This window comes from Hypomesus nipponensis, chromosome 9 (assembly GCF_054491055.1).
Source record: "Hypomesus nipponensis isolate SF chromosome 9, ASM5449105v1, whole genome shotgun sequence".
Taxonomy (NCBI): Eukaryota; Metazoa; Chordata; class Actinopteri; order Osmeriformes; family Osmeridae; genus Hypomesus; species Hypomesus nipponensis.
The window spans coordinates 16,682,991-16,705,981 of record NC_140369.1 but is presented as its reverse complement, the minus strand read 5'-3'; the positions used below and the strand labels follow the sequence as shown (position 1 = coordinate 16,705,981).

At 51.4% G+C, this 22,991-nt stretch overlaps 1 protein-coding gene across 10 annotated transcripts; it reads right to left on the bottom strand.

Moving 5' to 3' along the window:
* Nucleotides 1–557: 557 nt before the first annotated feature.
* Nucleotides 558–22,679, bottom strand: ralgapb (Ral GTPase activating protein non-catalytic subunit beta). 10 transcript variants are annotated; one of them, XM_084704788.1, is made up of 31 exons: nucleotides 22,395–22,679; nucleotides 21,165–21,375; nucleotides 19,606–19,808; nucleotides 18,900–19,066; nucleotides 17,956–18,142; nucleotides 17,420–17,551; nucleotides 16,667–16,845; nucleotides 16,181–16,282; nucleotides 15,517–15,564; nucleotides 15,035–15,082; nucleotides 13,685–13,836; nucleotides 13,239–13,455; nucleotides 11,321–11,522; nucleotides 10,610–10,777; nucleotides 10,376–10,490; nucleotides 10,006–10,153; nucleotides 9,688–9,752; nucleotides 9,451–9,589; nucleotides 8,385–8,518; nucleotides 7,651–7,985; nucleotides 6,953–7,140; nucleotides 6,312–6,415; nucleotides 6,057–6,212; nucleotides 5,294–5,503; nucleotides 4,960–5,118; nucleotides 4,550–4,736; nucleotides 4,282–4,404; nucleotides 3,598–3,734; nucleotides 3,386–3,491; nucleotides 2,958–3,194; nucleotides 558–2,814 (listed from the first exon to the last, which is right to left on the bottom strand). In XM_084704788.1, exons 2-31 carry the CDS (start codon nucleotides 21,339–21,341, stop codon nucleotides 2,621–2,623), a joined length of 4,719 nt encoding a protein of 1,572 aa, XP_084560914.1. In that variant the 5' UTR covers nucleotides 21,342–21,375; nucleotides 22,395–22,679; the 3' UTR covers nucleotides 558–2,620. The 10 variants fall into 10 exon arrangements, with proteins under 10 accessions (XP_084560914.1, XP_084560913.1, XP_084560915.1 ...); XM_084704787.1 differs by having other exon boundaries at nucleotides 22,500–22,679; XM_084704789.1 differs by having other exon boundaries at nucleotides 6,057–6,209; nucleotides 22,500–22,679.
* Between the last annotated feature and the right edge of the window lie 312 nt (nucleotides 22,680–22,991).

The window sequence follows — 22,991 nt, the reverse complement described above, 5'->3', positions numbered from 1 at the left end:
ACTGCTTTGGCGGGGGGGGGGCAAGGTCTCTGCTAAATGAATGAAATGTAAACATATTGTCACGTAAGATGCATCTCATGGTTTATAATGACGGTTCAATGATTAATCAGACAGTATTCTAGTCAGGAAAATACTTGGCACTGTGGGTTTACCCTACTAACCCAGTAAACCCACTGTGTGTAGAGTTGGACAGCACACAGCTGCAGCCCATGCAGAGCAGAAGATGCTTCTAGCGCTCGTCTCTCTGGAGACACAGCCACAGAACAAATATCTGGGATATATTCAGCAACTCTTTTTCAAGTGAGCCATTTTTACTTTTGTTTTAGGTAAACCATACCAAGATATTAACTACAACTGGCCAGTCCAATCCCATTTCAACTCGTCGTTACACTGGGTTTGCAGGGTTTAGATCTTCCTCCTCAACTAAGACTATGTTTAGCTCTCTGCTGCCCTCTATTTGTTAACAATGGACTTTCCACCTCTACAACTCACCACTGTTTTACTGCCTTACTTACTGTTCATATCATACTCATAACAGACCAGACAGCAAACTGATATTAAGAAGTTAATTAAAATCTTTATTCCTTAAGTGTTACATTCAATATCCAATGTATCTCTCAGATGCACATATAGTTGGCAATGGCATAAATACAAACAAGCATCGTGTGCCTTTCCTAGTGATGAGCTTACAGACAGGTGGAATTAAACTCACACCCTCATATTTACACATCCTACAACTTTATACAAGTTGATGCCTTGAATATGTACACATTGTCATTCAAGAAAAAAACGATTCAGTGTGCTACCATCACAATTGTATAGCATTAGCACAAATCACAATGTATCGAATATCTATTCTTCAACTATTTTGATACAAGGAGGCTGCCTGCCGCGACATGAAATAGTTTGGATGTCCCAGATTGCCCCCCAAAACTAGCAAATTGACACCAGTGTACATGCTGCTATTGAAATGCAACTGTGTTTAAAAAAGTGAGTTATGTCTTATTCAACCTCATAAAAACATGAGATTCAGCTCTTGCCCAAAAGCAGTTTCTACATTATGGTAACTGCATTCGTTAGCTCCTCCAGGTACAGTAATGGGTTTTTTAAGTCAGTGTGGATTCATCCTTTAACAGTCGCTAATGAAAATACTGTATCAAAAGAAAAGTAACAATCAAAAAGTCAGAAAAGAAATCGGACCAAAGAATCAGTGATGCATCTTATTTCAAGAAAATGTTTTGACCGCTCGGGTGAATATACACAACGGTAAATATCATGCAAAAGATATTTCAGCATTATTTCTCATATAAAATACACGAATATAAAATCAGTCTTAAGATCCGGCAACATTTACAGGTATATTAAGCACAGCGATGTGTGGAGTGGCAGCATCCTTAACAGATCCTACTATGCCCAGCCCTTGGCAGCAATATAGTAGTTTGTAGTAGTCTGGAATAAAGCACACAAAAAGACACTGCCTGGTGGAAGGGTGAGTCAAAGCTGTTAGTACAAATCTGAATTTGGTATGAGGCTGAAGCGATGTGTTTACCCGCCTTACGACGACCGTTCTCAGGACTAACTGAGGCCACAGTCATTTTTCTCCCTCGCAGCTTACATGATATGGAGAGAACCGCGTGACAAGAGGGGACATGCAAGGCTAGGGACATGGAACCCAGGGACCGGTTACCTTTTAGGCAACTCTGAAATGCCACGTTTTAACAGTGCAAGAAAGCAGACGAGGAAAAAAAAAAAAGAGCAGAAGGCCTTCAACTGAGGTCAGGTGGTAGGAGTGCAGCGAGTACATGCAAAAGGACAAACAAAACAAAGTACTGCAAGACTACCTGAGGACTCGATGAAAAGCACACTCGCCGCGCCTTTCACAAACTGGCATGTGAGTTTGTTAGTTTGAAGGAAACCTTCAATGGAGGATTTCACAAAACCGGATAAAAAAAAGGACTATTACACATGGTTAGAAATGATATGACACATCTGTTAACAGTAATAACTATGTCTGTAGTGTTGTTTTTCCAGCTTGGCAAGTCCTGTTCCAAAAAAAAAAAGCAACCCACCCCCCCAAAAAGCCCCACATCCCAGTACCCACACTAGCATGGCACTGAAGTTAAAGGCAAGTATGGACCACGCATGCTACACGGTGCGCTGGTGTGGACATGGAACGGCCAGCTCTGAGAAGATGGTGAGGGGGGACCGTCTGAGGCGGTCCACGCAGAAGCAGGCGAGAGTCTGGAACCGACAGCGGAGCGGCCGTGGGGGGACAGGTCCCAGCGGCGGAAGCTTCTGGAGATGCTGAGGAACAGCAAGAACTGCAGCGTCCCCGGAGGGAGGTTATTGGGCCTGCTCATCTCCCCTGTCCTCACCGAGACTCCTTCCGCTGGAGATGGCGACCGCGACAGTGATGCGAGTGCGTGGTGTACTTCGAACCTCTTTGCAAAAGTGTCCCTTCTATCCACTTTGCAACAACATGGTCGACAAGTGCTGTTATAAATGACACAGAAACTAAAAAAATGGAGGGGAAAAAAAGCGTATAAATATATAGTCTTTGCAGTCCTTTGCGTCAGTCTCTCTCGGCACTGGGGGCGGGAGGGTGGGAAAGTCTCTGGGGTCACGGGTTCAGGCTGGCCTCTCCGACCTCCTGGAACAAGGACGTGTAGAACTCGGGCTCCAGCTGCTTGTTCCGGTAACGGTTGACGACCTCGGCGATCTTCTGTTTTCTGCGGACGTGAGGCGGGTTGTAGGAGTCGCTCTCCAGCCTCCTCCTCCGGCAGGCGTTGATGACCGTCTGCCTGACCAGGAACCCTGAGGGAGGATGGGGAGGGAACGTGGAGGGTGGGAGGAGAAGGGGGTGGGGAGAGGATGGCGAGGCAGGGAGAGAGAGGACGGAGTGATGAGTAAATAGATGACACAAATGGATCGCACAGCCCAGGCAGACGGCTCCTTACCCAGGGACCTCCTGCTGACCACCATGCCGTCCACCAGGGGCACCACCATGCTGAACTTGCCCGTGGCTCCGTGGAGGCGGATGCGGAAGAGGCCCGTCCGCAGAGGGTGGATGAAGATCACCTGGACGTCCTTCTCGGAGGACGCCGCCCTGGTGGACGTGCTGCTGCTGCTGCTGCTCAGGCTGTTGTCCACGCCCGTGCTGGTCTCAACCAGCAGCTCCGCCAGGGGGAAGTTCTCTACAACACACACACACACACACGCCGAGGTGAGCTTGTCATTCCACATCGCCACGATAACCGCTAAATACGATTGAGCATCGAGCGGACTGAGCAAACGAAACGACCACAAGGCGTGTCATCTCCCAGTGCTGCGGAGCGACTCGGAGGAGCGCGCCCCACAGCGTCTGGTGGCTGCCGGCGCGGCGTACCGATGTCGTCGAAGCGCTCCACCCAGACCACCAGCACCTTGGTCTCGGGGCCCATGGGGGGGATGCTCCTGCCTGGGGGCATCTTCTTACACTTGGCCGTGGGACTCTGGCAGGGGCGACAAAACACATCCCGTCAGCCCCCCGGGGTCCCGGCACTGTGACGCGCTCGCGTGATGAACCGGGAGAGGGGGGGGGGTCCCCTCCCTACCTACCCTCTGGGCGGGGGCCACGCTGTCCGAGTGGCTGGGGAAGAGCTCCAGGGTGAGGCTGGACTGTTTGAGCACGCTGGGGAGCAGGTCCATCTGGGAGTCGGAGTCGGCGGACGGGAAGCTGTTCTCGGAGGATTCGGCTGGAGGGAGGGGAGTGGGTGAAGGAGAGGAGTAGGGAGGGAGGGTGGGGGAGAGGAGGAGGGAGGGAGGGAGGGTGGGGGAGAGGAGGGGAGTGGGTGAAGGAGAGGAGAGGAGGAGGGAGGGTGGGGGAGAGGAGGGGAGTGGGTGAAGGGGAGGAGAGGAGGAGGGAGGGTGGAGGAGAGGAAAGTGGAGGAGAGGGAAAAAGTAGAGGAGATGAGAGGAAGGGAGAGCTCAGCTCAGGAGGTAGCGCCTAACGCGATTACAACACGATTACAACGCTCTAAGATTCACATTCAGGGACGTAATGGAGAAATCGATAACGGCGCGTCGAGGGAAGGGGTTCTTCGCGGCGCGAATGCACTCCGGCCCGGGACACAAATCCACTCACAACCGGCAGACATTAAAGATTCCCATGGGCGGAACCCCAAATCGATCGCGCCGGTAATGAAGAGAGCGAGAGAAGGAGACGGGCGTACAGGACGAAGTAGAGGCAGTGGAGCAGATACAGAGGGGAGGATGAGGGGAGGACGGGCAAACGGGACCGACCGGAGGAGTCTGTCGGAGACGGAACCACGAAGGCGATCTCGGTCAGGGCGTCGGCGTAGTACAGCACCCGGCGCTCGCCGTCGAACACGCCCCCTCCGGTGTCTCCCAGGGGGAAGGCGTCATCTGTCGGCACACACAAACAGCCAATCAGCATCGGACGGGGTACGCGGAAAAGAGGGTCACCGCCGTGACCGAACCTGAACATCCCTGTGAGCAGAGATGGATGAAAGGATGGACAGGACAAACAGATCGATCCTCTCTCTCTGACCTGGAGGACTGGAGTCGGGCCCGGTCCCATTGGCGTTGGCGGTGTTGTTGTTGTTGATGGACCAGCTGGTGTAGACGCTGCCCGTCCAGCCAGGGTGATGGCCCACCTCCACAGGCCAGCCCAGGGACAGCAGGAACTCCAGGAAGTGAGGCTGGACACTGGACGAGCTCTCCACGTTCCTGAGGATCTGAAGGAGGAGGAGCCGCCCAGGTGATCAGCCAGTCAGACGGATCACTGTCCTGAGCTCACTTCTTGTACGCGCGCACACACACACTGCATACACCTGTTAGTCTTCGCAAAAAACGTTCAAATCTATGTGGTCATCAAGAGGAAATGCAGAGTCGGGTTCTCGCTGTGTGTGTGTGTGTGTGTGTGTGAGTGAGTGCACGTGTGTGTGTGTCAGGCCTGACCTCCTGGCTGCTCTTCTGGCCGGCCCTCATGTAGAAGATAAACACCGTGTCGCAGGGTCGGCACGGCAGCAGATCCAGGTAGCTCATGTCCTCAAAGAAGCCCGGCACGCCAGAGTCCAGAGCGATCAGGTGGGGGGGCAGGCGGCTGTTCCCAGGCTCCTGCGGACACACACACACACCCACTCAGGTCAGGTGACCCATCCACCCACCCATTCCTCCATCAAACCCTCCCTGAAATCCCACGAGCTTCAACAACAAATCCCTAAAAAGCAAACGGTATGTCGGCAGCGCTCCTGCCACGCTGGGGGGCCCGGCCGTGCCGTGGTGCAGCTACCTTGAGGGCCTCCAGGGACAGGAAGCCAAAGTGGGAGAGGAAGAGGCGGGCGGTCTGGAAGTCCTTGGAGGGCGGCGGGGGCCTGCAGTCGGTGCGGGGGTCCGGGAAGCCCTTCCTGCCCCACAGCTCGTCGCTGTAGCGCTCCAGGGTGGTCTCGTACTCCATCTGCTTCCCCATCACCCCTCGCAGCTTCTCGTGCTGCAGCTCCAGCTGAGAGAGAGAGAGAGAGACAGAGACAGAGAGACAGAGAGAGAGAGAGACAGAGAGAGAGAGAGAGGGATGAGGGTAAAAGCGTCTATTCATCCCCTCACCGTCCAGAATCACCCCAGTGTCAAAACCACACCTGTGTCAGACCACCTCTCTAAGCCCCCCCCGTCCCCCCCCCGTCCCCCAATCACCCCGTCGTAGATCCAACACTCCTCCCGTCCCGAACACCCCCCAAATCGCCTCACATCCACCCACCCCCACACCGTCCCTGATCCGCTCCCCCACCCCTAAAAACACCCGACGGCACCTGCTCCCCAAAGGGGCACCCACACACCGGGGGCCGCTGGGGAGCCGGACGGGCACTCACGTATGGATCAGCGTACGGCCCCGAGGAGCCCCGGCAGAGCGCCTCGGCCTGTCCAGTCGGGGAACAACCACAGTTCACACACCTGACTGAGACGACCCCCAAAGTTCAGAGGTCGTTGCCGGGGGGGGGGGGAACGTGGGGGGTGGGCCTGAGCGACGTCAGGAGGGGGGCATGAGGGTCGCGTCCTACCTCCTTGTCCACGATGTCGTGCAGGTCGGGGACGCTGAGGTCGGCCTTGACGAAGGGTATCTTGTCCACCTCCTCCGGGAAGGGCCGGTGTTTGACGTTGAAGCGGACCCCCACGTCATTCCTGGGCAAGGGCCGCCCCTCGGGGACGAACACCTGCTGCGGGCCACCACACACACACGGAGGTCTGCACGTGCCTGCTGCTGCTAGGGTGTGTGCGTGTGCATGTCTGAGAGTGTGTGTGTGTGGGTGTGGTACCTTCTGGCTGGCGCGAGCCCCCCTGGGCTGATGGAAGAGCTGCATGGTCCAGGCATGCCTGCCTGACATGCCTCTTATCAGCATGGTGATGGATGGGGAGGGATCTACACACACACACACACACACACACACAATGGTTCACATTAGCCATAAGATCTCACAGTGAGTGACCAAGAAGCAAACCCAACCACCTTTACCAACCCTAAACTCAGTCAGCAGCTATCCGTACAACCCTGTTCCGAGCTCCGTCCGTTTAACGCAGTCTTCCTCAACCCTGGTCCTCGGGTTGCATGTTCTAGATGTTTCCCTCTTACAACACCACCCGAGAGCCAGGGTTGCGAAGGGCTGGTCCGAGGTAGGCTGGTCTGAGGTAGGCTGGTCTGAGGTAGGCTGGTCTAAGGTCTAAGGCAGTGGTTCCCAACCCTGTCCTGCATGTTTTAGACGTTTCCCTGCTCCAACACACCTGATTCAAATGAATGGGTCGTTATCCAGCTCTGTCGAAGCCTGGTAACGAACATGCATTCGAATCAAGTGTGTTGGAGCCAAGAAACATTCGAAAACATGCAGGCCAGAGGGTCCGTGAAGACCAGGGTGGAGAACCACTGTTCTGAGGGGAACAGCCCCAGGAGAGGGACACTGACTCTGCTCGTTGCCCAGGGGCTGCTCCAGCATGGCCAGGATCACCGAGTTGTCCAGGACAAAGTAGCGGAAGTTCCTGTGGCTGGTGGACGTCAGCCTGGAGTAGCCAATCAGCGTGTCCTCGTTGAGCAGGCTGCAGGGGGAGGCGGGTCCGCTGGGCGACGGGAACGCCCCCAGCACCTGCATTATACTGAGGGGGGCGGAGCAAGGGGAGGGGTTAGGAGGCTCAGAGGTGGAGCAAAAATCCTACTTCAGGGATGCGCCCAGTGTTTTGAGCTTCTGTTTCAGAGTGCATGGGTGTGGGGAGTGACTGCTAAGTGACTGCAGAAACACATAAAGCCTAACTTTATTTACACTGTAGTCATGAAAATCAGATTCCTGTTCAACGTAGCAACGTGTTCAGCACAACGCAAAACCAACAAACGCGTATTAATTTCACTTTTTTCCCAACGACGTACCGAAGAAGGGAGGGACGACGACGGATTTGAACCTGCAGCCTCCAACTCTGCAGTCAAATACTCTACCACTGAGCTACACCCCACGCCCCGCCCATCACTGACAATTCCCCATAACCTACATCCCACAACGCACCAGCGGTGGCGCGGAACCACACAGCAGCAGCAGCGCGAGCCGCGGCGGGGAGGGGGTGTGTGTGTGTGTGTGTGTCGACGAGTGGTGGGGTGGGGCGGGGCCTGCTCACCATGACAACGTGGCCTCGGCCGCGTCCTTCACCCTCATGGAGGCCGGGTTGTGCTCCTTGTCGCCCTTGTGCCTCACCTCCTGGTCCCCCGTCCTGGACTTGCTGCCCGAGATGCCCAGCTCCACGATCTCCAGCACCTCGATCAGGCAGTCCTTCTCGTCCAGCATGTCGGGGTGCTCCGTGAGCCACACGCACAGGCACTGGAAGGCCGCCAGGATCATGGAGTGCAGGTCCCGCGAGTGGAGCGGCGCCGGCCGGCTGCACTGGTGCACGATGTAGCCGCACACGGAGCTGACGGCGCGCTTGCGGTCCGACGACTCGGCGCTGGCGCGCACCTGGGGGAGGGGGGGGGGCGTTAGGGGGGGGGGGGACTGTGTGTGTGTGAGAGAGAGAGAGAGAGAGAGAGAGGGACGAGAGACAGAAAGAGAGAGAGAGAGAGAGAGAGAGAGAGAGAGGAGAGAGAGAGAGTGAATGAGTGAGTGAGTGGGAGAGTGTGACAGAGTAGAGGATGAGTGAATGTGAAAGTGAGTGACAGAGACTAGACTAGACTAGAGAGAGAGAGAGAGAGAGAGAGAATGAAAGAGGAGTGAGAGAGAGAGGGGGAGGGACAAGAGAGAGAGAGAGGGACGAGAGAGAGAGAGAGAGGGACGAGAGAGAGAGAGAGAGGGACGAGAGAGAGGGACGAGAGAGAGAGAGAGGGACGAAAGACGAGAGACAGAGAGAGAGAGGGCTACCTTGGCCAGGCCAGCCAGCAGCTCCAGGGCAGCCAGGGAGATGCTCATGTCAGGCCTCCACTGAGAGTTGAGTCTCTGGGTGACCAGGTGGATGCTGCGGATCAGCAGGCCTGCGGCTGTGTCTGTATGGAGAGCTACCCAGATCACGCCCCCAACAACAAGATGGCCGCCAACACACACCCACACACACACCAGACCAAACACAGCACACCACAGCACAGCAGAGAGACGGAGAGCTGAGGTTAGTAAAGTAGGCCACTGCCAAACAGAGCACATCCAGTAAGATACACAACAACAAAGCATGTGTTTCCACAGTTTTTAGTCACCTCAACCAAAAGGACAAGGCAACACATGACGCAGAGCTGGAGTCCATGTTTGTAGAGACAACCTGACTTTTTTTCTTTGTTTGTTTGTTTTACTAACAAGAGAAAATCTTTGTTACCGTCAGGCTGACGCAAGGTGAAGCCGGCCCAATACACTGTATGAAGTCACAGACTATCCATAAGATCTTATCAACTGTAGTAAAACAGAGTCAGCCAGTCAGTGGGCTTAGTTCCAGCCAGAGGACATGCAGTTAAAACACCGGATCTTTCTGTTGCAAATCCTAGAGAAGTGCAACGCTTGAAACAACAACACAAAAGAAGAGAAAAAAAAAACAGATTTGCATGCGTTCATAAACGAGATAGTATCCGTCAAACGGCACCGCATCACTGCAAATATGAAAGAAGCAAAAAAATATGGCTTGATTTGAAGCCCTGTTACCTAAAAGCCATATATTCCTGTCACAACACAAGCATGACTGCCAGCGGTGGAAACAGACACAGTGTAACCATCAGCACTACGTTGACATAACCATCCAACTGCATCACGCGCCTTGTCAACTTGGAGCCTTGAAATCAGCTCAAGGCGGACGTACGATGCGCATGGAACATGTCGCGAACACGTCTTGGGTGGACGTGGGCATTGAACGTCATTACAGAGTGAGTGAAGCATCGGGGAAAGCCTCCAGGAGTCCCTTGGGGTCCTTCTGTGTGTGTGTGTGTGTGGTGTGTGTGGGAGGGCTCACCGTAGTCTCGGAGGAGGGCCTGGGCCGGCCTCTCGCTGTCCGGGGTGGTGGCCTCAGAGCTGGCTCCGCTGGCGTTGCTGATGCCGCTGTTGTTCCTGCTGTGGCTCTTGGACAGAGAGTGGCCGCCCTCCATACTGGCCTGGGGGGGGGGGGGAAGAGTTTAAGATCACGTCTGGTCCAACCTTCATCTCGACGTTGACCCGACGACAGGCGGCAGGAGACAGACAGCGGTCTTACCACTTCAGCTTGAGCGCCAATAGACTCCAGGAGAGCCGAGTCCTGGACGATGTTCAGCATCGCACCTGTGGGAGACAACGACAACGCTGGTTCACAGACGTTTCGTTCGGCAGGCTCAAAATCCGACGCCGAAGACGTGGACGTTGGAAATGTTGGAAGGCGACAGGCTCGAACACATGGCGAAACGAAACATGCCCAACAGGCCACGATGCCATCCAGAAGCAGGAAGCATTCGCTTCTGCTTCGTAGATGCTCACGGCCATCTATAAGCATGCTAGCTAACATGGAGGCCTGTAGCCAGGCATTAGAAACCCTGACCTAGGATCATCTGAGTGTTGGTGGGGTCTGTCTCAGTCTGCAAGGCTCCGATCAGGATGTTGACCAGGCGCAGTTTCAGAGACAGGAAGGAGACAGACTTCTCCTGGAGAGAGTTGTCATCGTTGCTGAACTTGCCTTCCAAGAGAACCTGGGGAGACAGGAGAACATGGAGATATCTGCTGAGTCAACTATTTTCCGACGACAACGTGTACCTTCGAGGGGTAGGTTCCGGAAACACCTTTGACCTTTTTTTTTTTTTTCACTAAAGCAATCACTAAATACAATTAAAAAAAAATATATCTCCATTCCATCAGACTACCCAGCGGACTCACTGCACTGGGAGGGCAGTCTAAATGACTGGAGAGATTACCTCAGATTTGAGGTTGCCAAAGTGGTGTGGTAGGGGAAGCATGGACAGCAAGATGTTGATAGAAGCTCGCCTCAACTCCGTGGGATTCACGTAGCTTTTAAACTTGGACAGTTCCCTGGGGGGAGAGAGAGACGGAACGGGATTACCCGTGTGTGTCTTTGGTTTGTGTGCCTGGGCGGCCCAGAAGGGGGAAGGCGAGAGCCCCTCAGAGCCGACAGTGACTTGGGGTCTCACCGGTCAGGGAGGATGTTCTCCAGGGCAGATATGAAGTAAGGGACCACCACGTTGATGCCCTTCAGGTCGGAGCAGAACAGGGCCGTGGAGTTGAGGATGATGCTTGCCAGGACTGGTCTGCAGATGAAGTCGGAGATCTGGAGGCCCTGGACCAGAACCATGTAGAACCTGCGGAGGGACACGGGCACAGGGTCAGAAACAGAACCTGGCTGAACCTGTGGCTCCAACACAGAGATTAAAGTGTGTCAATACACTCTCAACAACAAATGCATTGCTAAAACATATACATTAACTACACGTATTAATTAAATATAATATTTATGATCATATTTCTATATATAAATATAATATAAATACAATATATACATTTGTAGTTTAAAAGTAGCAGCTTAGCAGAGGTAGCAGTTCAAACAAATAAACAAAACTTTCAAAACCTCCAAAGACAGAGAACGTGTGTGTGTGTTCACCTGGACAGGTAGACAGTGTGTGTGTGTGTTTACCTGGATAGGTAAAAAGTGGGTGTGTTTACCTGGACAGGTAGACAGTGGGTGTGTTTACCTGGACAGGTAGACAGTGTGTTTACCTGGACAGGTAGACAGTGTGTGTGTGTGTGTGTGTTCACTTGGACAGGTAGACAGTGTGTGTGTGTGTGTTTACCTGGACAGGTAGACAGTGGGTGTATTTACATGGACAGGTAGACAGTGTGTTTACCTGGACAGGTAGACAGGCAGGATGTCCTCTCCAGTCTTCTTGCTGCAGAAGATCCGACACAGGGTCCCGCAGGCCTCCGCCCGGCCAGACTCGTAGTTGTCGGGGAACTCGTTGGCGTCGAACATGGGATTGGACACTACGGTGTCCGTGGACATCTGGGAGGCCTTCCTCCTCAGCTCCACCCCCGCCTGGGTGGCCAGGGCTGGGGGGAGAGAAGGAGGGGGGAGAGAAGGAGGGGGGGGGCAATCAGAAACTGGAAACATGGACGTGTACGTGGAATCCGAATTGAAATGAATCAAGAAGCAAATTCAAAACTAGTTTTGGCCTTAAGTCAAAGTACAAAGAAGCGTTGGCTTGCTGAGCTGAAGAAAGAATGATTTACAAGATGCCAAGACTGGGGGAAAAAACGCTTGCGAGTTTCTTCTTTGGTTTCTTGCTGGTGTCTTAATGGAACTGGGCGAGTGGAGGATGTGCTCTTTAAGGCTGATGTCATTATCGCAGAGACAGCATCCAATTGAGCTCATGTTCCGAGCAGATAGTATTTTCAGTTTTTTTTCCCCCCCATCTATACAAAAAACGCTCTACAGGTTTGGAAACGAAGCATTTAAAATCATTTCGATCTGTCCAATTGGGTTTAAGTGCAATTTGGATGACACTGCAATTGGATACAATTAACTCCAATGCTAGCAAGTTGACTCCCTGGCCAGGTTTCCTAAAGAGAAAAAACTGTCCCCTGTGTCGAATGTCAAGTCTACAATTCCATGTTCTTGCTGGAACAGTTTTCAGCAAGTAGCAGTCCATCTATCAGCTCCTTGGAAACCCTCGAGGCAGCAGGCGAGAGCTCAAACACACTGACGAGACAGGGACAACATGCTCTGTCTGCACAGGACAGACAAACTGAAAGGGACCAACAGGGGAGATATACCAAAGCTGCTAAATTGGTAAGCTTTGTAACAGCCGTTAGGATGACTACTATTGATGAGAATGAGGACCTTCTGGGGGTTAATCGATGTGATCCAAGGCTGTTGGGATTGCAGAGCAGATCGGTTGGACTGCAGGTAGAATGAGTTGAGCTTGTTCTGAATACCACACCAACCTTTCACCCCCTTTGTTAGCCCAGGGTGGCCCCATGCCCCTCCCGCCCCTCCCCTGCTATGGGTAGAGAGAATGGCTATGGGTGTGGTGGAAGTCCCACCTAGCCTATTGGTGAATACCATCTACAGAAGGTTCCTTGCCAGTACAGATTACGTATAAATAACCAGAGGTGGGTAAGGTTTGGTCAGTGTGGAATTCAGCAACATCCTTCCCCCCAAAAAAGAAAATAAATACTTATTTGATAGATAAAAAATAAATTGCTAGCAATGTCAAAAACAAATACAGGATAATGATGAAATTTGAAAAGAAAAACAAAACCAAAGACTGTATGCCTAGGCAAAGAAAGGAATTGACTGCATGATTTAACTTGAGGTAAACTTATAATCCTACTTACAAGATTTATAAGAAAGGAGAATTTGGAAAAATGTAGCTGAAAGATAACAGAAATCAAATGGAAAGAAAGTAAAGAACAGCAGTAAAAGACATGCCACCTCGTGTTTCCAATCAGGTTCAAATTTTGTGAAAGCTTTTTTGGGGGTAATTAAATTTCAAACACGTTTATCTATGTAGGTATACTACCACTTTTACAGTATAAACAAATTAGTAGGAAATACAGTAACATTTAGTACACCTTTCATGAAAAAAAAAAACACACAAAACACCACCCAAAGTGTCCCTAACTGTCAGAGATAAACAGTAATGGTCAACCAGATCCCTAAGATATCACAATCATGCAGGTAGGAACTTTCAAACAACAAACAAACCAAAAGAAACCAAACCGACAGTCTAACGAGCAAACCCCCATGGCCTTGGCCTGCCTTACCAGTCATACTGCTGTCTCTGCTGAGACCTGTGTGCAGCTTGCAGTGCACCAGGGCAGCGTCAAACAGCCATTGGCCAAACAGGTTGAGAACGCTGTTGACCTTTGGTCTGGCGGGGGCGGGCAGCGGGCGGGGCTCTGAGCTGGTCTGGTTGGGGCTGGACAGAGGGGAGGAGGACGATGCCTGGTGGGCTACTTTGGACTGGTGCGCCGTGCTGGCCTGTGTGGTGAAGGAGGGGACACACATGAGCTCTTCCAAACCAGTCCGAGCAACAAGAGTTACAGGGTGAGAATGAAGAGGAACCTTGTTTTTTTCCCCCCATCATTTTTTAATTTTTTTTACAAACAAGGCAGTTCGTTGAAGACAAAAATGGAAAGTGACACGAAACCAAAAAGAGACGGCAACACTTTTTCCCCCCCTCAAACTCTTCGCTGCAAAAGGAACTTACGGTGGAGGCTTTGCTGGTTGTCTTGATGACGCCCGTGGGCTTGTGTCTGCGGCTGTGAGGCGGCGTGGTGTTGGTGGTTGTCGGCGGAGGCGGCATGCTCAGTCTGTTGACTGGGGTGGGGGGGGCACTGTCCGACCGGGGCCGGGAAATACCTGCAGGAGAAGAGAAGCAGTGGGGGGGATTAGAGGACTTGCATGGAGATCGAGGCTCCGATGAACTTCCTTCAAGATCGTATTTGTCTGGCTAGCGATGCAGCAATGCCACACTGGCCCAAGATCAGTGAGTGGATACCAGCTCATTCAGATGGTTGACGTGAAAAGTGTGACACAGTGTGTCCCCCCCCACCCCATCATCATCATTACCCATATTTTGGTTCAATGCGCCACTCAGATTTGGGATGTTAGTATCATCAACAACATAGCTCGGCATGTGCGTCTAACCCTTAGACCAGGGGTGTCCAAATCCGGTCCTCGAGGGACGCTGTCCTGCATGTTTTAGATGTTTCCCTGATCCAGCTCACCTGATTCTAATGTATGGTTGTTATAACAACCCATTTAATTGAATCAGGTGTGTTGGAGCAGGGAAACATCTAAAACATGCAGGACAGTGGCCCTCGAGGACCGGATTGGACACCCCTGCCTTAGACAAACGACACGACAAAGATCCAAATGCAGGCGGCAGCCCCTGGAGGGCCCCCTGGGATGGCACACTCCTCTCTCGGATGGATTTGATTCGCCAGACCTTGCAGCCAATGAGGTGGCTGCAAGTCATCATGACTAATGGGTCTGCTGACCCCGAAGATCCGAATCGAATCACAGTTTCATTGCTGATCCCCGTCCAAAGCTCTCCAGCTGCCTTTAACGTTGTAAGGATCCCATTCCCCTCACATCAAGACAGCTCGCTGCCTCGGCCCATGACCCCAGCCTGCACAGCAGGCTACATGCATACCTGCTGCACACACCGACACACACTACACACACAGTGATTGGGTGAGTGTTTCCCCATTTCCAGAGGGATCAAAACCAAACCTTTTTTTTTTCTCCCAGATTTGTCATAACCATACGCAAAATTGTCAATGCTGATGAGTGCAAAACGTTGCAATGTGCTGCGCAAACAAATTGCCTGTGTGTGTGTGTGTATGCTTTCAGAAGTACATTGTGAAAATGCAATAAAAAAAACACTAAGTTACAGCACTGAAAATGATTACTCCCCCCCCCCACACACACACACACACACACACACAGAGCATCTTGATAGCATGCAGCGTTTCCACACAATCACGTATTGCCAACCCCAGCAAATCCATCACGTTTAGCTCCCTTGTGATTGGTCGGGAGTCTTACAGAGTACCATAGGATGGAAGGCGCTCGCGGAAATTGTTCCTAGACACTGCAACACCTGAAGAATGAAGAGTTATCAGAGCCAGCCTGAAATATCACACAACAATGTCAAGACACAGAAGACCTTAGGTTACATACATAGACATCCCATCGATCAACACATGGAATCAAACTGCAGCCCTGTACCAACATCCTTACAAGATGGCTTGTGTGCAACATGTTTGCTGGATATGTGTGAATATTGGTTTGTCGGAATTAACAGTGGAACCTTTCCCCGCATTAGTCCTACACCCATAGAACCCTTAGTGTGTGAGGAATCTGGTTTGAAAGAAGAAGGGGAAGAAAAAAAAATCCTGTTGTAACCCCCACCCCCACATAGGTGAAAATGTTTGAAAATAGAGTCTGTTCTTCCTAGGATTCGTGTCAGTATGAGTTCATTAAAGCATTCCCATTAGTTGTTGAGGTGATTTGGTTTAGTCAGGTTTAGTATACCTATGGAGGGAAGCCTGTCTCGTATATGGGTCCTAGAGACTGTCACTCCTGAGGGTCAGAGGAGACAACAGTGCAGTTGTGTTAGAAACACAGGGAACAAGAGCAGGTTGACTACACTGTCATGACAGAGGACGGTCTACTCTACGCAACATGCTTCCTGTCACACGTCCTGGGGTTTATGACGAACTGGTTGTTGGTTACCGCAACACAATGCAAGTCGAATAGCCGTGACTCATTTCGTCTAGGTGTGAGTAAAGTAAGTGCAAGTTTTACGATCTGGTTTACAGCAGCACGGGGCAGTATGGTGAAGTGTGACAGGTGCTTATATGTACTGTACACAGTCAGTCTGGGGGGGGCTGTAGGGTGTCTGCTTGATGTCTATACAAACATGCTAGACATGTGTTAGAAGGTCAAAAGGCAGCTTGGGAGTAAGTCATGAAATAACCCAGGTCTGGTTTCTGTCTGAGAGGCCTCGGGGCAGACACAGCTTTGCGGGCCCACCTATAAACCCAACCCTACGGAGCTCAAGGTTGAGTCATTTGTTAACCCATTCAAGGATTGTATGGGAAGGTACTTCACGGTGAAACCGCATATCTCTCTACATTGGTCGTGTTCAGTCTGGAAGCGAGAACCGTGGAACTCTCGGAGAACTTAGTGTTTTTACCGCTGATTGGGGAGGTATTTTCTGTCTCATGCGGAATGTTTTTTTGAGCCGCATGTGATGAAGGCAGAGCTTCTCGAATCTCTCGCTTTGCCACGGCGACACCTGGAGGGAAACAAACATGTTCAACATCCCTTTCGGACGAGCAACACACAGCTGTCAGAAGGCTGTGGGTCAACATGAATAAACACCAAACCAAACAGGAACCAGTAGAGCCAATGGCCACAGTAAGAGGCTGGTTTCCAACAACGCTGACGGTTGGTGTCTGGAAACCTGCTAGCATGGATTGCAACGCATGTAACCTCTTGATCTACGGTCGAACGCTCAACCACTGAGCTCCACCCATCACCCACCCTCCCTCCCCGGCTCGACCTCAACCACTAGAAGGTCTAAAACCCGAGGAGATCTGAGGGGAAAGCCTGGCGATCATCTGGAGATCCTGAAAACAGGCTCGACGTCAGAGCGGCGGCGACGGCCGGGTCATCTTACCCAGGAAGGCGTCGACCAGGCAGCTGACCCCCCGCATGGCCTTGAAGAAGATCTGGGGCAGCTGTTTGAGACAGGGGTGCTGGATGATCTCCGGGGGAACGCTGCTCACGCCCAGGAGCTGCTCCTGGAACTTGGGGGTGGAGCTGACGATCACAGGGTTGCTCAGGTCCACCGGGTTACTGAGGGACACGCATGCCGTTAGGAGGAGATGGTGTTCATGCACTACATGGATCATCAAATGGGTCCACGTCCTGCACACCCAGGTCGGGTGGCTGAGCGGTTAGGGAATTGGACTAGTAATCTGAAGGTTGCCAGTTTGATTCCCGGCCGTGCCAAATGACGTTGTGTCCTTGGGCAAGGCACTTCACCCTACTTGCCTCGGGGTGAATATCCCTGTACTTGCTGTAAGTCGCTCTGGATAAGAGCGTCTGCTAAATGACTAGGTGTAAATGCGTTAACCTAGTCAACCAACTCACTATTAGAATCAGGTGTGCGGAATTAGGGCTGGAATGGAAGAGTGGAAGAGCAGTTGTTCTCCAGGAGCAGCTGGGCAGCCTTGCGGTTCATTCCGCAACTTCTACATTTGCTTGGTTGGGGCTTTTCCCTGAGCACGATTCAACCAACGCTGCTGTTCCTCAGCTGAGTCCTGTATGTGTGGGGTCGAGCTATAGTAGCCTCACTTGAGCATGTTGTAAACAGGCTGTGTTGTTTATCAGCGGAGCATGTGTGGGGGTAGAGAGCTCGCAGGTTCACCTGAGCATGTGGAGGAAACGGAACCAGGTCTGGGCCACGCAGTCGTTGTCCATCTCTGCCGGGATCAGGCCGGCGTCCTCCTCGGGAACCTTGAACGGCGGGAAGGACGGGCCGTAGGTGAACCGCAGCAGCCTACAGAAACAAACAACCACTCTCAGGGACTCAGGCTGCCAGGTGTGCGCCGTCCAAGGTGGACAAGAGCACGAGCAAAGAAGCCAGAAGCACTGCATTGTGGGACTTGTATTCCAAACTGTGTTCGACGTTTTGCACTGCTTTGTGGGGAACTTTGCGTCTGCTGTATGTTGTATACTGTACATTGGAACTTGGACACAAACTACATTGATGTTGAATATACAATGTTAGGGGTAGGAAACATCTTCAGACACAACGTCTACATCGAACAACATATTTATTCCGGTTTCTTTTGGCCCGGCCCTGTGAGGTTAGGGTAGGGCCTCCTAAACGATACTGGTGTCCAGTTCTCGACAGGGCCAGATGTCTGGTGGCGCTGTGACTGTCGGCCTGTCGGCCTGTACCTGGACGTGAGGGCAGCGATGACCTTGCTCCACTGCTCCACCACGGGCGGGTGGTGCCTCCAGTTGGCCAGCATCTCCCTGGCCGTCTTCCAGTAGGGCGGCGTGGGGAAGCAGCGCGTGCAGGCGAGGAACCACACCTCGAACAGCACGCTGATCAGCTTCTCCGCCAGCTTCTCTGCCGTTCCGCCTGGCGGGGGGTAGGGGGGGTGGGGGGAGGACGAGCGGAGGACAGAGGGCAGTCAGGAGCACACCCAAACCTCTGCTGTTCATTTGCGCCGTGTCTTGAACAATAGCTAGCTGTTCCGGGAAAGTGGGACGATACTAAAAGGACCAGTCTGCATGACCTGGAAGTAAGTGCTTCCCTGTTCATTCAAGTCAGGAGGAACTGACTTAACGATATACTGTTAAGTCAGTTGCGTGTTTGTCCGCTTTGCTGCTAAAGGGAAGGTCACTGGTTAAATAGCTTCTTCCTTTTGCACCCTCGCTACAGTGGAAATCTCCAGACCTCGCCTGAATGTGAACAATTTCACAGTGCTCTGATGGGGAAGTACCTGCTGCAAGATCAATTTACCATTGGCATATACTAATCAGTAGATCAAATCTTACCTTACATGACCTTATCGATAACTTAGATTATAATATTGACGGTATATTACGGTATTGATTTCTTTTACTGCAGGCTTGTAGATATGTAACCTTTTATTTGTGTATTCTCCATGTATTATGCTTGGATGGGGAAGAAAGTGGTCCAGAACATAATATATGACATCATATACTGGACTGCCATTTGTATGTGTCTTATCTTTATGTTTTTTATTATTCACTATAAAAATGGTCTCGAGACAGAGACCAATGGAGAGACTTGGATCGATATAAAATTCTTGAGTCCTATCTCGTCTGGTGCTGTACCCTCTCGTGCATGACCCGGGCGTGTTCAGACTGACCTCCCACGGTGGGCGGGGCCAGCAGCGTGTCGTTGATGCGCAGCAGGAAGAGCAGCAGCACCTCCCAGGTGTCTCGGGCCATGCAGCCGGACTCCCGGGCCAGCTTCTGCACCGCCGTCAGCACCTGCTGGCACAGCCGGAAGTGCATGGGGCTGTAGTGCTCCGGCCTGGGATGGGAGGAAGGTGAGGGAGGTGAGGGAGGGAGGAATAGAGGGAGGGAGGTGAGGGAGGAAGGTGAGGGAGGGAGGTGAGGGGAGGGAGGAATAGAGGGAGGGAGGTGAGGGAGGGAGGTGAGGGAGGGAGGTGAGGGAGAAATAGAGGGAGGTGAGGGGAGGGAGGAATAGAGGGAGGAAGGTGAGGGGAGGGAGGAATAGAGGGAGGGAGGTGAGGGAGGAAGGTGAGGGAGGGAGGTGAGGGAGGAATAGAGGGAGGGTGGTGAGGGAGGGAGGTGAGGGAGGGAGGTGAGGGAGGGAGGTGAGGGAGGGAGGTGAGGGAGGGAGGTGAGGGAGGGAGGTGAGGGAGGAATAGAGGGAGGGTGGTGAGGGAGGTGAGGGAGGGAGAAATGTAATGGTTTTATCTACAAATCTATGCGTCTGTAGAACAGCAAATTGGTTCTGGGACACGGGTCTATTCTTGGAATATTGATCCACTGACTAAGCTCTGAATTGTGTGTGTGTGTGTGTGTGTGTGTGTGGGGGGGGTCTACCTGGGCAGGAAGAGGTTGTGGAGGTGTTTGAGGATGGTCTGGACATAGAGGTTGGGCTCCTTGATGATGGGCTGGGGGATGGAGTCCCGCGGAGAGACGAGCGCCATGATCCAGTCTGTGTAGACGTCCACGCACAGCTTGACCGTGTCTCCGTCCAGAGGCAGGGTCAGCCCATAACACAGAACCTCCATCGTCCACTTCACCTACAGTCACATACACACGGTCCGACAGCTGAACTCCTGGCAATCATACTGGACCCAGTTTGTAGAGTGGTGCACAGCACTGATCTCCAAATGTAATGTTTAATCTTTTAGTCTTATTACAATAGACTTGAGAAAACAGGTTTCAGATAGGGGACACTTGGAACAGGCCCCCCCCCCTCAGGACAGATTCTTTTAAGAAAACTGTGTCTCACTTCGTGGAAAAAAGGAAGCGAGCAGAGTGCTTAGTCTAGTTTATGTAAACAAGCCCAAGGTTCTGGACGCACTCACTCCTGTTCCATGGGCTACTTTCAAGGTTAGAAAACAAATGAAACCAGTCATTTCACAGCCGACTCCTGTTGGATTGCCAGAGGCTAACGCCCATCAAAGCCACCGGACTAATAAGAGAAAAGTCCAGCAAGCTAGGCCTGCATGAGTCTCTTTCAGTGACCATGTGCTGGGACTTTATCTGGTGAACTAAAATAAACTGGACAAGACAAGAGCGGGGCTGCGGACACTTAATAAGGGCATGCACGGGCACATTCTTTGGCAGAAGGCATACATTTTGATTTGCCAGGTCACTCGGTCACAAACAGCCTTATCTCAGAGCTTGGGGTCAGGAGTGCTCGAGGAGCTGTCTGCTGGGTGGGGGGGGGGGGGGGAACACTGGTCAATAGAATCTCAGAGGGCGAATCCCCCGAGGATACAAAGGAAATCCTCTCAATGTTATCAAGCAGCACAGAGGATGGGGAGCTCTGCCTGAGACTACACAAACATGGGGAAGTGAGCACATTTTCCACAGACAAACGGAGTGCACAGAAACACAGGCCACGGCTGTTCTTTCTCACTCCGCAATCAGTAACAGAAAGAGAGGGGGGGGGGGGGGGACAGAGACAGAGACAGAGTAAGTGAGGGAGAGAGAGAGAAAACAATGGAGTGCAGAGAGGGAAGGGAGGAGGGTGCTTGTGTGTTTGGGATGGGGGGGGGGGGGGGAGGGGGGTTTCAATCATGCACGGCAAAAGAAAACTTTCCATTCGCCGGGCCAGGGGGCAAGTGTAGGTGAGCAGGTGACTGTTCAGCCTTGATGGTTTTCTCCCCAAAAATAAGGGAGTAACCACACTAATCGAATGCCCTTGAGGTCCATGTTTTAAGGAAAAAGGCAAAACAACAGCATGAACAGTGCAAAAACAAAGATGAAACAGTTTCCTCCCTCTCTGTTCCACAGAATAAGAATGCAACTTCCTCACGGGATTAACATATCACAGAAAAAACGTGTTTTTAAAATGGACATTTAGGGTTCTACCTCATACTAAAAGGCAAGCGTTCACGACCCTTACCGTTAGGAAGTTCCTTTCTTACCTCTTTGTCAGTCTTGAGCAGACTGTCTGTGGAGGGGATTCCCAGGGTGACCCCCAGGGGCTTGACCACAGCATTGGCCACATCACGTCCCACTGCCGGGGGGTAACTGTGCAGAACACTCAGGTGACCTTGGTCGCTTTGCACAACCAGGTGCAGGGACCTCCACTCTGAGTACATGGTAGTGTTGATGACTACTGGGTCCGGCCGCTCCCTGCACAGAAAGAGGTCAAGAAAGTCGAGTTTGACTGTTCAATGGTGACAGTGACAGGAAGAAGTGAGCATGAACATAGATGGTTGACTGAGTGACACAAATGAGAGGAGTAACTTGTGATATTTAAAAAAAAGTTGCCTATGCCTTGTGTGAAGCAGACTAGCATGTGTGTTGTTGAGAATAGTAGAGTGATCTGAACTAAGCTCAATGGTGGAAGATTGCTGTGTTAGCAGTTAAAGGTCATCTTGAGCTCAATCAGTTGTTCTATGTACAGTGAGTTAGCAACACCTTCAGACAATACCTAGGTGCACCCTCTGGCTGTCCTTTCAGACTACATGGTTTCATCGCCCTATATCTGAAAGGTCTCTGCCAGGCAAAAAATATATAATAATAATACTTTACTTGCACTTAACTAGCAAGCTCGCAAGTAAGTTAAGGAGAATGTAATTCGGTTAATTTCAAACAGGAACTGTGGGAGCGCCACTATAAGGGTAGTGGAGTTCAAGATCGCAAGTAAATGTAGTCACACCAAATAAGAATGTTATGAAGCTAGCTAGACAGGGAAATAAAAAATGCATCAATAACTGGATAGAGTTAAAGAAACATAAAGGACAGTACTGTAGTAAACAACGCCAGCGGACATAGCTAGCTGTTAGACTAGCTAGCTAAACAGACAAACTCCACCATTGCTAACGTGGTTGATCTTAAAGTAGGTAGCTACCCAACAACTCCTTCCATGGACAGGTGGCTTATTGGTTTACTATCTAGCTAGTTAGCTGTCCTACTAAGCTGACTCCCACTGTAATGTATTTGTTGTGTTTAGCTAGTTAGCTACCTAGCCTTAGCCAGTAACATTGTAAAATACGAGCAACCTAGCCAACATATGTCAGGACAATTCTGGGGCCAGGACAAGCTAGATAGATACCTCTCCGAGTACCACACCATCTAGCTAGCTAACTAGTCAATTGACCTCAAACTAATCGGCTATGACAGCTAGCTACACTATCAAGTTGACTCACCTTAGAAAATCAAGACGAGCAGAAAGCTGGACACAATGACAACATGCTAGCCAGCCAGCTAGCAAATAACATGAGTGCTAATGATGTAGCATGTATGCCATTTACCTGTGTTAGAGAAAAAGGCTGTCATGCCATCAGTTTCTAAGAATAAGACCAATCAAAAGAGCAGACGATAAAGATATTGCAGAGGCATCTTTGATGCAAAACCCGTGTCATGCAACAATGCAATCCGCAGCTACGTCAATCGTCATCCGGTTGACAAGGCTCTCCCTCCCTAGTCTCGAAAGTAACTGACCACTGGGCATACTCGTTTTGGTGTCTAGGGTAGGCTCCAATGAGCGGAGTTTTTGCTTGGTTAAATGGAATAGTTCATAGTTTATATAAACTGATCCGGGGAATTGAGTTAAGTTTGGATTTCTAACAGGTTAGAAACAGGCTATGCGTGAGATTGGCGTGGTCTGTCATCTAATACTATTGTTATTGAAAATATTGTGGATAGCATGGCCATATGCAAGTAAAAAAAAGTATACAGTAAAAAAGTATACAGTCTCTCTCTCTCTCTCTCTCTCTCTCTCTCTCTCTCTCTTTTTTTTTTAT